The sequence below is a fragment of the Lepeophtheirus salmonis genome, chromosome 3 (genome assembly GCF_016086655.4).
Source record: "Lepeophtheirus salmonis chromosome 3, UVic_Lsal_1.4, whole genome shotgun sequence".
Lineage (NCBI taxonomy): Eukaryota > Metazoa > Arthropoda > Copepoda > Siphonostomatoida > Caligidae > Lepeophtheirus > Lepeophtheirus salmonis.
In genome coordinates, this window is record NC_052133.2 from 15,164,775 (window position 1) to 15,181,312 (window position 16,538).

General features: G+C 32.1%; 1 protein-coding gene across 1 annotated transcript; it reads left to right on the forward strand.

Annotated features, from left to right (window-relative positions):
• Positions 1 to 2,341: 2,341 nt before the first annotated feature.
• On the forward strand, positions 2,342 to 5,959 carry LOC121114070 (tumor susceptibility gene 101 protein). The gene has a single exon (XM_040707904.2). The coding sequence runs from the start codon at positions 2,612 to 2,614 to the stop codon at positions 3,581 to 3,583; it is 972 nt and encodes a 323-aa protein (XP_040563838.1). The 5' UTR covers positions 2,342 to 2,611; the 3' UTR covers positions 3,584 to 5,959.
• The last annotated feature ends 10,579 nt before the right edge of the window (positions 5,960 to 16,538 follow it).

Here is a 16,538-nt window from a genome sequence, read left to right on the forward strand (position 1 = left end):
AATATTTAAAATATCAAAACTTATTCAAGGTTAAAAATCCTATTCTAAACCTTTTATTTGATTTGTGAGGCATCTTTTTTTGATACATTTTTTTCCAATTGTAACTAAATATTTTAGGGACTTTAAAAATTTGAATAATTTAATAAATAGGAATGTAAAGTAATAATAATTAGTCGAAAAATAAAAAAATGAATTCTTAAAAGGTTTTTAGTTCAGTCACTTGGAATTAGATGAAACTTCGTATACATGTAGATTTTAATATGGAAACTCCAAAGCTATTTTTTTTTTTTTTGTAATCAAATGATTGGTTACCTATATCCTCATGTATTCAATGTTAGCCAACATGGTGGAGGGCCTCAAATTTCAAATATTCATATCTTCAATGACTCCCTTGTTATGTCATCTCACGTAAACCGACAGAGAAATATTTTGGAAAAATCTAACCCTTAGTTGGGTAAAAAGAATCAAATACGTGTTCTAAATATCTATTAAATATGGATTCTCGGACAGAATATTTTCTGAACCGAATATAGTTTTTGAATTAGTCAAGACCTTGTGTAATTATTGGTATAATATGACAGTTTCTTGGGAATGTTTAATCGTTAGTACTCTCATTGTCTTAGGCCCTGATGAAACACTCAACTATTATTCACGCCTTAGAATTGTTGATCAGTACTATACAGAACATTCCCCAACATTAACAAACTGTAAAAATTCACAGGAAACATTGCCGATAGGATTCTTCATACAGGGATCACTTCCTTGGCTTATGTTGCTAATTTCCATCGACAAGGCCCGCCAAAAAATGCTGGAAGTACCTTAATATGGAAGAAGAAGCAATCAACCGAAGAATAATATACTCAAACCCCTTTACTAAATGGTCACAAAGGTTGGCGACATCCTCGATATATACCAGTGAGTCGAATAAAGTGGAACGTGATTTTTTTCTATTAAGAAGCTGTAGAATTGTCCTTCCATTTATTTTTGTGATGGTGTAAGATCTCTATTATCTATGTTGGAGAGTATAATTACCGATAGGTTTGCTCTAAGTATCAAAGCGTCAGATTGGCTCATTACTCTTATAATCAGAAGATAAAAGGACTTTAAAGTGGAGACGATAATATCAAAGACTCCAACTATAATTTATGCTTGTAGATCAAAAAGGTTTGAATAGAACAATCGTGAGATATATGGACGCAATATACTTTTAAACCATAAGACGATTTATATTTTTAATTTATAAAGGTGGCTTCTCTCCGTCTTTTAACAACTTTTTAATCTTTCATGCGCTTTTAAATAAGTGGAGAAAACTCAATTTTTTATTAGATTATTTTTTGCAATTTTAAACAACGGTACAATTTTATGCATTATAGTCGATTATAAAAACAAAACAAAACATATCTTCTGAACCTGTGGCTCAATTTAAAAAAGAAAGTGTTTCTGAAAAGGAAAAGTTCATGAAAAAAATGTTGTAATCAGACCTTATTTTGATCATATCACAATTTGAACAGAAGATTCAGAAGATAAAACTATTTTAAATTTAATGCACATGCTTTTTAAGCAGAAATATGTCAAAAAAAAAAAAAAAAAAAAAAATCCCCATCAAATCTGTTTGTATAAAAGAAAAATCAAAAGTCCTAACTCTATATTTAAAAAAATTACAGGCACTTTTAAAAAAAAAAAAATTTAACTAACCGTTTGTTTCAGTAGTCATTAAAAAATCAACTTTAGTTTCAACCTGTATTTATTGCTCCGATATAATAGGTCGACTTTTGGCGGAGCCTACTATGCCTCATTGCCCTATGGGCCCTTACCTATTGTTTTTGTCGTTTTTTGTGGAGTAGGATTTCATAATTCTTCTTTGCCCAATACTTCATTAAAAATTAACCTTAAAACTCTACGACAAACGATACCGGCAATTGGAAAGGGTCCATAGAGAAATGAGGCATAGTGGTACTTTGCAAAAATAGATTTGGAGTTTGAAGATACAAATCTACCTCTTAACTACGAATTATAGCTTGCTTTTGTGTTAAAGTACTACATATGTAGGTATATATTTAGCCAGCCTAATTAGAAAATACATTTTATGGAAGAAGGGGTAAGGTGGGGGGGGGATACCGATAAAGCATATTTTGAGGATTATCGCATTTATGAAGAAAATTATGTATATGGTGTACAAAATATTGAGATGACTCCTCACAAAACTATACTAATGTGATTATATTATATGTATGTATAGAGTATAATATTGTAATCATAACGGTAACTATTTCTTTGTTTGACTCTGAGAAGAAGAGTAGAAGTAGAAGAGGGGAAGAAGAAGAGAAGCTCAGAAAAAGAGTGAGAGAGAAAGGAGAGGGGGGAAAAGTAGACACGATTAAATGAAAGTAGATCTAACTTTCAAACTCCAGTACGGCTCAAGAACGTCAACTGAACAAACATTTGGGGAATGCGTGTATATTTCCTACCCGTTACCTACCAAAGTGAACAACTATGAGAACCCAATCTAGTTTTTATTAGGAAAAGGAAAATGAATTGAGGTCAGAGGAGGAAGGGAAATCAAAAGTGAAACTTTTTTAAAGATCATCCATCATCACATCACATCTCCAAAATGAAATACAAAAAGTATGACAAGTTCCTCTCCAAGGCCACAAACAACTACCGTTACTCTGACTGCATCAAAAAAGACGTTCGCTACGTTCTCAACTCCTATCCAGGACTCTCCCCTGAGTTGGACAACTTTGTCTTCAATGATGGTTCTGAGAAAAAGCTACTAAATCTAAAGGGTACTATCCCTGTTAAATACAAGGGTGCCTCTTATAATATTCCAGTCTGCTTTTGGCTACCTGAAGACTATCCCCATAATCCTCCCATGGCCTTTGTCAAACCCACTCCGGATATGGAGATTAAAGTATCCGAAAAAGTTGACTCCGATGGTAAGATTTCTCTACGTATACTCACAACTTGGAAGGAAGATCCTGAAGCCTCAGTAAATGCGCTCATCACTGCCTGTATCACTGCATTTGGACGAAATCCCCCTGTTTTTTCCAAGCCTCCACTCAATCAAAAACTCACAAGCAAAAGTCAAATTCGATCCGTTGTAGAAGTCCGACTCAAGGCCAAACTCAACGAAGAGTTCATGAAGACACGAGCAGAGATTGACTCTCTACATGAAACCACCAAGGATCTTCTAGACAGCCAAGAAGCACTCTCCAAACATCTAACTGAACTCCAGGAACTGAGTAAAGTGTCAGACTCCCAACAAGAGACACTAACTACCTTAAGAACTAAATTTAGAAATTCCATAGACTCTCTCACATCTCTCCTACACTCTGGAATAAATCCAGATGAAATCATTCATCCCCAATATCCACTACAACAACAGATCCTTTGTGCTTATGTTGAGGATGCGTCTGCTGATGATTCAATTTTCTTTCTTGGAGAGGCCTTACGTCGAGGGAGGATTGACCTTGAGGTCTATTTAAAAAGGGTGAGACAGATTTCAAGGAAACAGTTTATGAGTCGGGTTATTATTGAGCGGTGTCGGAGACAAATGGGACTCTTGGAAATATCCAAATCATGAAGGGGGGCCTTTTACCTACTTTTTGTACATACAACTATAAATAACAAGGATGGAGATCAGATCAAATATCTAGGTATAATATAAGGGTATGCATACATTTATATTTTTATCTATTAGTAAATGAAGAACAATGATATAATACAAATAGAAGGGGTTTTTAAAAAGGCTCAAGGAACAAGTTTCACTTGTAGGATAGTCATGACCGTATTATCAATAATTATCATCATCCTTGTTTTTTGTTTTTGTACACCAAATTCTTTTTATATATAATACACACCCTGTTTGTACATTTAATATATATATAGAGATTTTAGTCTAGAGATAAATTCTAATTAAATAAGACTGTGCAGTATCCCAGACAACGTCTCCACATAATGCTATAAATATATTATTTCTGTATAATAATATACTTTTTTTTTGTTTTATACCACCAATGCAGAATGTTATAGAAAATACAAACTTATTAAGGCAGTAGCAATAACTTCTATATATGTATGTATATACTTATCTAAATCAAGTTTAAATGAAGTCTATATATTTTTAAGAGCTTACATAAAAAAAACATCCAACTTTGTGTTCAAATTACTCGTCCAAATTTGTCTTGATGTAGCTATTATAGTCGAGTAATGGATTTGTAATTGATGCAACTAAATATTAATGAAAAGGGTATCTCTGTACATATAAAGTTTTTAATTCAATCCAGCATTTTTAAGGCATATAAAAATTGAATAACTTACAAATAAATTATATATGATGTGATTAGAAGGAGTAGGTTGAGTTGACAAAATTAAGTTCCGAACATTTTTATATATTTCAAAATCCCCCCCCCCCTCTTCAAAATCCCTATCAACTTTGCTCAATTTTATTCTCTAAAAAATGCTCATAAAATAACCCTCCACCTCCTTATAATAATTAGTAACGTTGAACCATTGTAATTAGTTTTTTTGTATCGTTTCAAATGTAGTGGATATTTGTATCTTCAAGAACCTTTTGTGTCCTTTCTTAAAAAAAAAATATTGAAAAATGGGAGGGATTTGACAAAACAATAATACATATATGAGATTGTATAAATAAAAAAACAGAGTTTTTAATGACCTTGATGGTTGATCTTTTTCTATTAAAAAAAGTATATATTGTATAGGCAATTTTCAGGAACCAGAATGAACTTTCATCCCCCCTCAAAAATGATTTTTTATACAGTGTTTTGATATCCATTTTTTTCTATATAATTAATTAGTTAATCATATTATTATTATAGGTAATACTTGAAATATGTAATTATAGATAGAAAAAATCCCCTTGAATCTTAATTTTGGTACATTATACAAGTTTGCCCGTACGTCATACTTTCTCTTTCTATCTCAAAATTGCAAAATTGGAGACAGCGAATAGTTGACATTCAATTATTGCAAGCTTTTAATAGTAGGGTAATAACTTTGCATAGGGGAAAATATATTATAGGATTACAGGAAGGAGAGGGGTCTTGACTTCTCTGAGATATTTGGGCACTTTGGAGGATCATGAAAGTAAATGAAAGGTCCCATTAGGTCGAAAAAGTTGTAAGTATGTCTCTTATGATGTATTCCGGGGGGGGGGTGATTAGGAGTGTCGAATTTTGGACACAAGGATGAGGCCAGAAGAGATCAGATCTTATCTTATTCAGTAAAGGACTTTGACTTTTTGATACGATGTTCCAATACAGTATAATTTGATCGTAATAGGGGTATCATGGAGAAGAACTTCTATGTCATCAAATCCATTAACTTCTGGAACAAAAAATTACGAGAAACATTACATAAATAGAAATATACCGTACTAATTCCAATGATTGTGTAATCCTACGTGGAAACTTATTCCACCAATTATTAATGATTGAATCGAGAACCTTCCCACTCTCCAATAATATATTTTTCGTTTTGAAAAGTTATTTCCTCAAAATTAGAAGGGTTGCAATAATTGAGTTTCAACTATCTACTGTCGCTGCAGGGGCGTTCCTAGAATTATATATATATATTTTGGGAGGGGGAGGGCTTGGTTTTTGGATTTTTTAGGAAAAAAAAATCCAAAAATTCATTGATTTATCTAAGGACCTAATCACAAAAAAATAAAACTTTTAGAAAAAAATTTGAAACATTACATTTCAACTATAATTTTTTTAAAATTACAAATGTAAACAGCTATTCATAAAAAAGTTAATTTTTGGGAAAAAAAATTTGAAATTTTTTTTTTCTAATATTGTTTTTGGTTTTTTTTTTTAAATTACAAATGTCAAACAGCTATTCATAAAAAAATTAATTTTTTTTGATAAATTACATTTCAAATATTAAATTTTTAGAAAAAAATTTAAAAATCCAGAGCTATTTACAGAAAATAAAATTTCTTGAAAAAAAATTTCAAATTTGAATGTTTTGCTTTGTTGGATAATCTGCCCGAATGACGAAAAAAATTTATAAAAAAAGCAAAAATTCCTTTATTTGGGTTGGGCTAAAGCCCCTCCAGCCCCCTTTGCGGATGCCCTTGCACTGTCTCCAATTTCGTGTTAGACATAGAAAGTATGACGTAGGGGCAAACTTATTCAATATACTCAATAATTTTTTTCCTACGTACATCCCCACAAAAAAGTTTAAACGTGAATGATTTAGTCCAATTTTTTAAATACACAAATATTTTTTTAATATTATCCATTTGGAAAAATAATTTGAAACAAACAACTTTTTTTATTTTAAAGAAATGATAACATTATACTAGAAAGGGTATTATTATAAATATATATTGTGATAACTAAATTTTTTTGTTTGGTTGAATTATTATGCATTATGCACTCTGTTATCGTTTTTGATTTTGTAATTAATATTTTAAAGTATATTATTATTCACTGCCCCAATTAAATTTTGAATGTTGAATGACACAAATAATATTATTATATCGATTATGCCTAAATTTTTTTCTAAATGTTTGTAAGAATTTTTTAATAAAATTTATAAATATATATATGTTGTGCAAGTTGGAACTTGTACAAACAGATTGAAAAGTTACAATTTATTAGTCTTATTACTCTTTATTTTATTACCAGCGGAGTATTAGGGGCGTTTGCAGGGTTATATTTTAAGGGGGCTTGGTTTTTAGGATTTTGTGGAAGAACTTCAAAAATTAAAATTTGTACTCCTTTCCATAAAATAAATCCTGAAAGAAAAAAATATCCATATTTTCTCATAATAACCAATTTTTTGTGTCTATTATCAAACAAAAATTCCTTCATTCGGAGGTGGCACTATAGCCTCACACCTGAGGACCCCCAAAGTATGCAACATTGCTCGGTGTTGAACTTTACTTGAATATTATAGTTATGTACTTATTTTTTCTTTTTTGCAAAGGCGCGCTGAGCTTTAGCTACAGACACTCGTTGCTAAATTGTTATTTATTAGATCACAATTTTCTTACATATTTAGTGCACACTCAAAAATGAGTTTTCGAGAGACAAATGGACTTTACTTTATTAATATAGATAGCTTTAGTCATTTTAATTATGAACCGGAAGTGGCACTCGGTAGAGTGCAAAACCGCCGCCTGGAATCAAATGGTGTAATTTATCTCAATGTGTTCCACAGTTATGTTTGATTATGCATTATGTATGTTTTGTGTTACCTTAACTCCTCAAAATTTAATGGACTCTTACTGTGACTATATATAATCTTCGTACCAAGTTTAATCAAAATTGATCTGTAACTTTTGCCCTAATCCTGGTGACATACAAACACACACTCTACCTACCAAACAGAGGCAAAAACAGCTTTGTTGGCAGAGGTTACAACTACTAATTGATGCGATCATTTCATTTTCTTGGATTAAAGTTACTTAGTTGTGATGCATTTACAAGTCAGTGTCGTGTGATAGGACTTTAACTTAGGTGTTGGGAGTTTGACAAATTTGACGGAGTGTTTTTGTATAACTTTTTTGACAAATAACTTTTTTTAGAAATAAAAAAAATTGAAAAAAATGTTATCTACTCGACAAATTTGACAATAAGATTTTTTTCGCACAAGTAGCTTCTCCACCCCACCCATACATGGCGTGTTACAATGAATATAACGGTGTACATTTAAACTTTTAAATGTACTAGAACGATGTTGCTAAATGGAGTACGCGATCGTGATAAATTATTCTCTTGAACTCAATGTACGTAGGTTTACACCACGGTCGTTCCTAGAGAAGAAAATATACAGAATGTATATGGAATTCAAAGAAGATTCCTAGGTCAGATGGAGTAAGTGTAATATTATTATGATAACCAATATTTAATCAGTGCAATTACATCTGACAAAATTAAAGGAACATTTAAAAAAAAAAAAAAAAAGAAGTGCCACAGAATACGTTTTTATAAATGTCAAAGTAAAAAAAAAAAAAAACTTTTCGTATTAACATTTTGACCAACTAAACAAGTGGTTTTTCAACTCTTCATCACGGTAGAGCCCCTAGCAACAAATATTAACAGGTAAATTTCGTCCTAAGAATTTTTTATTATTAAAATAAAAAATTGGTGACTTCTTTTTTTATAAGAAAATACATTTCTTGTTGACCTTGATAACTTCCCGAAGCTCTGGAAGATGCTCCATGGAACCCTGGTTGACAGTCACTGATCTAAAGAATCTTCCTTTATAGTATTATTTTCACTACAAGTACTTTTTCATTTAAAATCATTATTCAATTGCTTTTTGTGTCGTAACTTGTACAATGAGTTTGTACAAGTTACATCTTGCCCTATTTATATCTATGTATGTATGTTAAAGATACCTCAAAAAATCTGTTGGGTTTGTTCATTGATGATTAAAAAAAAAGCAAAAAAAAAATAAAAAAATGATGGACCTTAATCGTTTCATTTTTTCCCTAAGCTCCTTATTGATGATGAAGAAACTGCTTTCCATCTTATATGTGCTTAGAGGAAAGCCTTTATATATATTTAGATCCCCTCTCACAGCTCTCCTTGCTCTTCCTTAAATAATAATTATTATTTTTATTGTTGCTCCCTTTTAAGGGCTCTCTAAAAATAGTACATATCTGCATACCTTCATAATAATAATGATACAAAATATTAATTATGGGGACATGGATAATGCCCCCATATCATAATTTGTATTTATACAGAGTGAGGACCCAACACTTAGACATTATTTTTACGAAAAAAAGACAAGACAACCCTAAACCTATTTGTGATATGCTTCAATACTACCGGGTATAGAAAATGTAATGAGCCCTTCTAAAAATACGGGTTTGAATAGTTTTTGTTGCTTAAATAGTTTTTGTTTGATATACTTGTTGTAAATGAAAATTATGTATATGTTGTGATGGAGGCAAGAAGAGCAATTAAATCTTAAAAGGCCTTGAACGTTAGCGGCCATTATTTTTGAATAGCGTAGACTATTAGCCTTTGATTGATATACTTGTTGTAAATGAAAATTATGTATATGTTGCGATGGAGGCAAGAAGATCATCTATCATCTACAATCAGGCAATGACAACATAATCTCGACCAAAAATCCAGCCGGATGATGACCAACTGGAGAACATCATGAAGGCCTTGAACGTTAGCAAGGCCACAGTCTGTCAGAAATAGTTTGGCGGATGGTGACAAATTTTTTAAAACTTTTGCAATGCAAACTGTAGGTATATGTGGAATACCCACCAAAAAGTGAAGCCTGAAGACATCATGCATGCCTTTAAGGTCAACCTATTTATAGTATTAATTTTGTTGAAATTCAACGATGAAGATGTCTTGTCTTGTTATTGGCCCCTGAAAGTCAATGTCTTGATATCATTTTCAAGGCCAATGCAAATAAAACATGAATGGATAGAATAAAACAGATTGAAAGTTCTTGAACACTTTACAAGTAACAGGAGTATTTACTATTGAGTATTTAAATTCGGAATTTGTCTATAGACATTTCCAGAAGATACGTATTTTAAGAGAGGCTTAAAAAAACACTATCAAAAGTCAATTATAGAGGGTCATGCACTACGGTTGGAACAAACTTTGACCTCTCCCAAATTCTAAAAAAAATGTATAGTGACATTTTTTGAGTTTTTATTTAATACCATAGATTAATTTTGAATATGATCTCCATGGCCTCAATCACGGAGTTATCATTTCGCTTCATAGAGGAAAATATGACTCCTTCATAAACGTTCCAAGAGTTATTAATATTGATTTTACAGAGAAATTATGATTTTAGCATTGATATATATTTTGAATATACACAATTTTGAATTAAAAAAGTTTTGCATTATTTGGGCCTACCTTTGTATTTTTCTCATTGCTACACTTTTTCAAAGAATAAGAGCTGAAGGGGAAAAAATCAATACTGTTTTAGTCCCTGTGGTACCATTTAAAACCGTTATTTTTTACTAACATATTATCTCATTTCTACTCTGGTATGTCAATTTATTTTGAATTATATGATTTTATGAAAAAAAAGGATATTAAGCATTTTATGTTATACAAAAAATTGAACTCTTCCAATTACGGTCCCAAGTTACTTCCAATAACCCAATCTGCATTAATAGTGCATATTTATAAATCTTGAACAACTGGGAATCAGATGGAATCAAGAATAGTACTGTTGTATGACAAACTCTTGAAATATTTGTTTTCAAATAATTAAAAAAAAAAAATCAAATTAGCAAACCCTACTTTTTTTTTTGTTAAGTAAATAAAACATTACAAATTCAAATCAATGCATATTACATAATCCTCCGACAATAATGGCATGGATAATTAATATTTCAACTAATAAATATATATATTAGTCACTATTTAAAGAATAATAACAAAGTTTAAATAAAGTTTAATTTACATGAATTTAATTTCTTTACTATGGGAGCTCCCTCCTTTAATTTGGGCAGATGCGTTGCCCTTCTAGGTCTTAATATATATTAATCAGTATTCCACTCTCAATAAAACTTTCCATCATAGACTTTGATTTCTTGACCATTTTCTCCATCCCTTGTGATATTTTTTTTTATGAGTTCTTCCAGCGTATATAACTGACTGTATTTTTGCTATCAAAGGTCATATTTTTAACTTTTCGGGGTCATTTGACGCCGTTGACACTAGCTAATCACGGCAGTGATTCTGTCGTTCCATTGTTTCTGTACCATCTCTTCCACTCTGTTAATTAATGCCGCACAGACGGACTTAGGAAGAAGAGGTGTTCTGAATTTATAACCGCAAACCCACAGAAGGTGCAATATTTATTTTCCACTGCTGATTTGTTAGTTTAGAGAGGGGACGTAGCCATCTGATATCGGAACCACTTTCATTCATAAGAAGTACAAGGGGCCCCCAATACTTTTAGTGCAAAACACTGCTTGATGAGTAATTTTGTTTCTCCATCTCGACAACAGACTAAAAATGAAAACCACCAGGATTTTCATTTTTGGTTTGCTTATCTTATGCTACAAAATTACATGATGTATGGGGAAGTATGATGACAAAAACTCCAGAGATAACAAAACTCCGATGAACAAAAGAATAACCAAGATATAAGGTATTAAGTCTATTGTATATTTACTTTCTAGTTCATAATAATTTCATCACAAGTCCCCTATCAAATAAAATTCTATCTCACTTTTAGCTTAAGAAAATACCATATAAAAAGTTGGAGAAGAATAAAAATTTCCCGTTTAGAGATTGTATCTTTCTATTGTTGAAAAACTTATAAAGTTATCTAACTTACATTGACTGAAAATTATAACTTCAAAGTAAATAAGCCAAAGCTTATAAACAAGAGTTATTAAACAGAGGGGGAGGATTTTTGTCTCAAGGGTTTTTTATTATAAAATCAAAGGATTAATACCTCCTAAATTTGCTTGCAACGCATTTGTCTTTCCCTCTTTCCACATTAAACACATTTGGGAAAAGATATGTATGCATATTTTTAAGGGTTCTAGGGCTCTTACCCCCTAGACCTCTAAGCCCCTACTTTTACTTCTTAGAAGTTGACTCCCCGAGCCATCTACCCCCTATTATTCAATCTTCTAACAACCAAACAAACCTAATTATTAACTTTACTTAATTACGTAGGTATTAGTGATGTATCGTACTTCTCTTGGCCTCATCCCTGATCACTGCTATTTAATTAAACTTTATTATGATTTCATCTGTGATTTGGAAGGCCTTCAATCCAATTCATGCTATATGTTTTGTTAAAAAATCCTTTTTTAAATCTATGTGAGCATACAAAATCTTGTCTCTGTGAAGGCAACTATAAGGGTGTGAGTATAGGTTATTATGAGAGCTACCCCAAGAATGAGATAACCCTCACACATGATCTTATTTCATATAAATAAACAGTAAAGAAGCAGTGGAGATTTGATTGGCCTCCTAAAACCTCAGCAATTGATGACTTACTTAAGTAGACATGCCCACTACGTATCTTTTGACAAACCTTAATTGAAAAAGGAGGCCCTAAAACTCAAGGATTCAAGTACATTTATATATTTTGCCAAAGCCTCTTTCACGAAAAAAGATTCTCAAAACTGCCTTTACATGAAAATATTTATTGATCATTTTTACGTCTAATAATTAAAAATTAATATTAAAGTTCCGTATCTCGCCTTTATAATTCTTGTGAAAACAATCGATTCGGTGATTTTTTATGCCAAATATTTACAAAACTTTATGAAAGGGTAAATTTGTATTATTTTCCCCACTGACTCAGTACTTGTATTGAAATGTACATTTACTAATATCAAACAAAATAATAGTAAAATCGAATTTCGTTTTCGAAATCTCACTATGTAATGAGTTTAAACCAGAGACAAAATTGGTCATAAAATTATTATAATAAGAAAAATAAACAAACGAGACAACGATTCAAATGTGCTATTCACTTCTCCGCCAATCGTTTTTCCTTAAACATTATGGATCATTCATATTGGAAAAGACTCATGGATTGATGAACATGCGTAATTTGTAGCAAGAACATCATTCCATCATTATTCCAATAGAAAAAAGCAACAACCATTTAATGCGTCTTGCACTAATAAACATTATATATTTTTATTGAAAATATCCAAGGGATCACCAATTTTTTTTACAAATTAAGCTTTACAACATTTTCTTTCATTCAAAAATTAAGGTAGCTGGGTCATTTACTTTAACAGCTCAGTACGGAAACTATGCTCCAGAAAGGCTCTTGACCCCTTCCAATTGAAAAATATATCAACCATTTCTCACTCAAATCAAGGAATTAAGTGTTTTGATTGCCATTATAATTGAAGGAGACCCCATTTTGGGCCTCGTAGTTGATATATTCACTAGATAAAATTGAAAGATTTCTAATAAATCTTTATTAAACTTCATCAAATGACTTTAGGAATAAAATAAGCACTGAATACGACTTGATGGCAATGAGTTACACTGATATATGAATATAATAAAATTAATGAAGACTACAAATGGCTAGATTTGATTAATTACTATTATTTTTATGATCGATTAGAGACGAGAAAAGTAGGATAATTAAATAAAAACATCTGATTATTTCCATTGTAATAATTAATTTAGTGCATAAATAAAGATGTAATCATATATTTTGAATATATTTTAAGGTGAAATAAGTAATATAACTTGGCAGTAGAGGGATTGACATCCAATAGTTCACTATTTTTCTTCCTATTAATGAAAAAGGGTTTTGTATTCTTAAAAAACTTGGTTGTGAAATCAACAAAGCTGACGGTACTCTCTATAGATTCTTGTTTACTTAATTGCATGTTTACTAGAGACATGGTATCAGGGCTATGTTGCAGATATGAATGTTCTCTTAGTTGACTTATCCCAAATATTTTGCATTAATAACTCATTAATCAACAATAAATGAGTGATTCATTGCAGTGAGTATCCAGGGGACTTCAAGGTTGAATCAAATTTATCTGTACAACAACTCTATTCTACTTAAATTATTTGCAATATTATTGGTTCAAATTAGAGATTTTTTCCCGAGGTTTCTATGGAATTTAATTATTTCATAATATATGCATATTGAAGATTTACATGAATTATGGTTTTTTTCTGGATTGTCAATTCAGTAATTCATATTTTCTTGTCCCCCCCCTCAATTTATCAGCTTTAAAAAATAGTATTTGTAGATCATCAAATATTGAATAATAATTCAAAAGATGAGCTTTATTTTTTTGATTTTCATGCCCAGAGCTAAACTCCAACAGAAATTTCAAAAATTTAGAATGTAATCGTTCTATTGTATCAAGTGATTGAATGGGGGACCTCAATAGCAGCCAATATGTTCCAAGAGAACACTTCAAGGCCCAAGTTAGAGACTGTGAGTATTTTCCATTGAATCAAATAGTGGCCAGGCCACTATACGAGGTCTTGACAGATAATTTGACCCTTGTCAGAGGACAATGGACCGATTGATCAAGGAATACCTTGGTCTTCAAAGCTTCAAGACGAGCAAAAGACAAGGGTTATTACCTTCTGACAAACAAAAAAGGAGTACATGTTACAAGAAGCTTTTGAACAAATTAAAGAAGAAACCCCATTTAGTTTGGGAGAAATGACAGCCAATGACACTGGAGTATACCTTGCTGAAGCAAAAGGTTGTACGGATGATGGCCAAAGAAACTTATCGTTTAAGCTTCCGAATTCCTGCTACAGCCGGATCTGACGGTCACAAAAGTGATCTGGTCTTTTTGGAATATTGAGAAAGACTCACCTCAGTCACATACATCAAGTACTCGAAATAAAAAATATTTAATCGGACCTGAGAGACCTATGCAAGCCAATGGTGGTGGCAACAAGACGGGATAGCCTGTCACACTGCTAAGGATTTCTTTATACAGGAAACACAGTATTGTATCAGCAAATACTTGGGGCCTCTCCGAAGCCCTGACCTAGTCCTACTCGACTTTGCCATTTTCGTGCGGATGAACATCATATTATCTGGTGTAACATATACTATACAGGAACAACTTAAGGATACTGTGAAGACCGCCTGAGCCAATTTGAAGCCGAACCTCAACAGAAACAGTTCTGTCACAAGTTGAAATTGGTAGTTGTATCCTATGGAGGTTATATTGAATAATTAAGATATTCAGAGTTATGCATAATTATTTGCCAAAAAATCATACAAATATGTTCATTAATTCTAGAAAAATAAAAGTTTTTATTTTTGGTATCAAGTGTCATATTTTACGCGGGCTGACCCCTTTGGGAATCAACGAAAAATTATGTACAACGCGAATCACCTATAACATAATAACAAATGAAAAATTGATTTTAAATTTACCTTCGAACGTGGTAAATATGAGTTAACTCATATCTGGATCCTCAATTCTACTCTAAGTCCAACAAGGCCTAACACTTATAAGTACTATTCGATAAATCGTCAGCGTTACTATTCGTCTTTCACTAGCACACATGGTTAACTTATACTTACATGTTCTCTCCTCAAGAATTAAAGGATTATCATAATAACTTTGGAAAATATTTATAATTATGAATACCCAAGAGACCGAGTTTAAAGAAGGCGCTGTCTAAGTTGTAGGTTATGCAGATGATATCCCTCAATTAATAAGGGATAAATATCCTAGTACCCTTTAATTCATCAAAACCAAGTGCTATAGTCTTCTCAAACGCATATAAATTAAGATCTAAATAATTTCCATAATTATATATGGATGGAAAAGTTATGAAATATGCAACACCTTTGAAGTACCTAAGTGCGATGTTTGATCAAGGACTCACTTGGGCCAAACATCTGTAAGAAAAAGCTGCAAAGTGTTCGTGTATATGGAACATGTCAAAAGTGGGGGTTAACCTACGAAGCTATGATCCGACCCATCATCCCTGTGGGTGTCTTGTATGGGGGCACACCATTATTCAAAGAAAGTTGGAATAAGGAAATTAACCACCATTCAGAGAAAAACACTCTTGTGTATGACTCACACCCTCCAAGCAACACCAACAACAGGAAAAGAGGCAGTGTTGGGGATCACTCACCTCGACCTCTGGATAAAAGCGCAAGTAACGATGTCTAGATGGAAAACAAGGCATTTTCTCCGGGGCACCTGGGATGGCGTTGATGATCTTCTAAAGCATTTTATTGCATCGTTTCCTTTGCAATAAAATACTTGGTTAAGTTGAATTGAATAAAGTAAGTGACTTTAGCATCAGCAATTGTATCTGGGTCGGTAACCATAAAGTTGAACACCCTGATATAATTATTCACCCGAGGTGACATGTCAATTCATAAATCCTCAGCATAATTAAATAATGAAGCATCGGTCTTCCAAGCAGAAATCATCGCCATCATACAATCAGTTGTAGCTCCTCTTAACCAAGACAAGGCATCAAAAAACGTAATTATTCGATCGGATTCTGAATCGGAAATTACTGCTATACTAAATCCGGTTACAAAAAGGGATACAATTAAGAACTGCAAAGAAATATTAAACATAAGAAAATGTGAAAAAAAACATATAACTCAATTGGTGTAAAGGCCAATCAGATATTTCAAGAAACGAATTTGCAGACTATCTTGCAAAGAATGGTACTAAAAGACAAAATTGTTTGTAGGTTGAAGCACCTTCTAGCTACATAATGAAGGTGGTTAGTGACTTCTTATTCGAAGTTTGGTACAACAGATACAGAAAAGATCCATGAATCTAACATAGACATCACATTTTTAAGGAATCTAAACACCAAAGTGTCACACTTTGGTGTCAGAACATGAACTTACTTGTTCAAGCCTACACAGGGCATGCGACATTTGAGACCCAGCTGAGCTAATGGTAAAATACAAGTACAATGTGCAATATTTGCATGGGAGAACCACAAAGCGAAGAACCCTTTATTAACAGATGTTGTCCATTGCTCTCATATGAGCGAAGCCAAGCAATGCAAGAAGATATACGTATTCTTAAATTTATGAAATGTACAAAA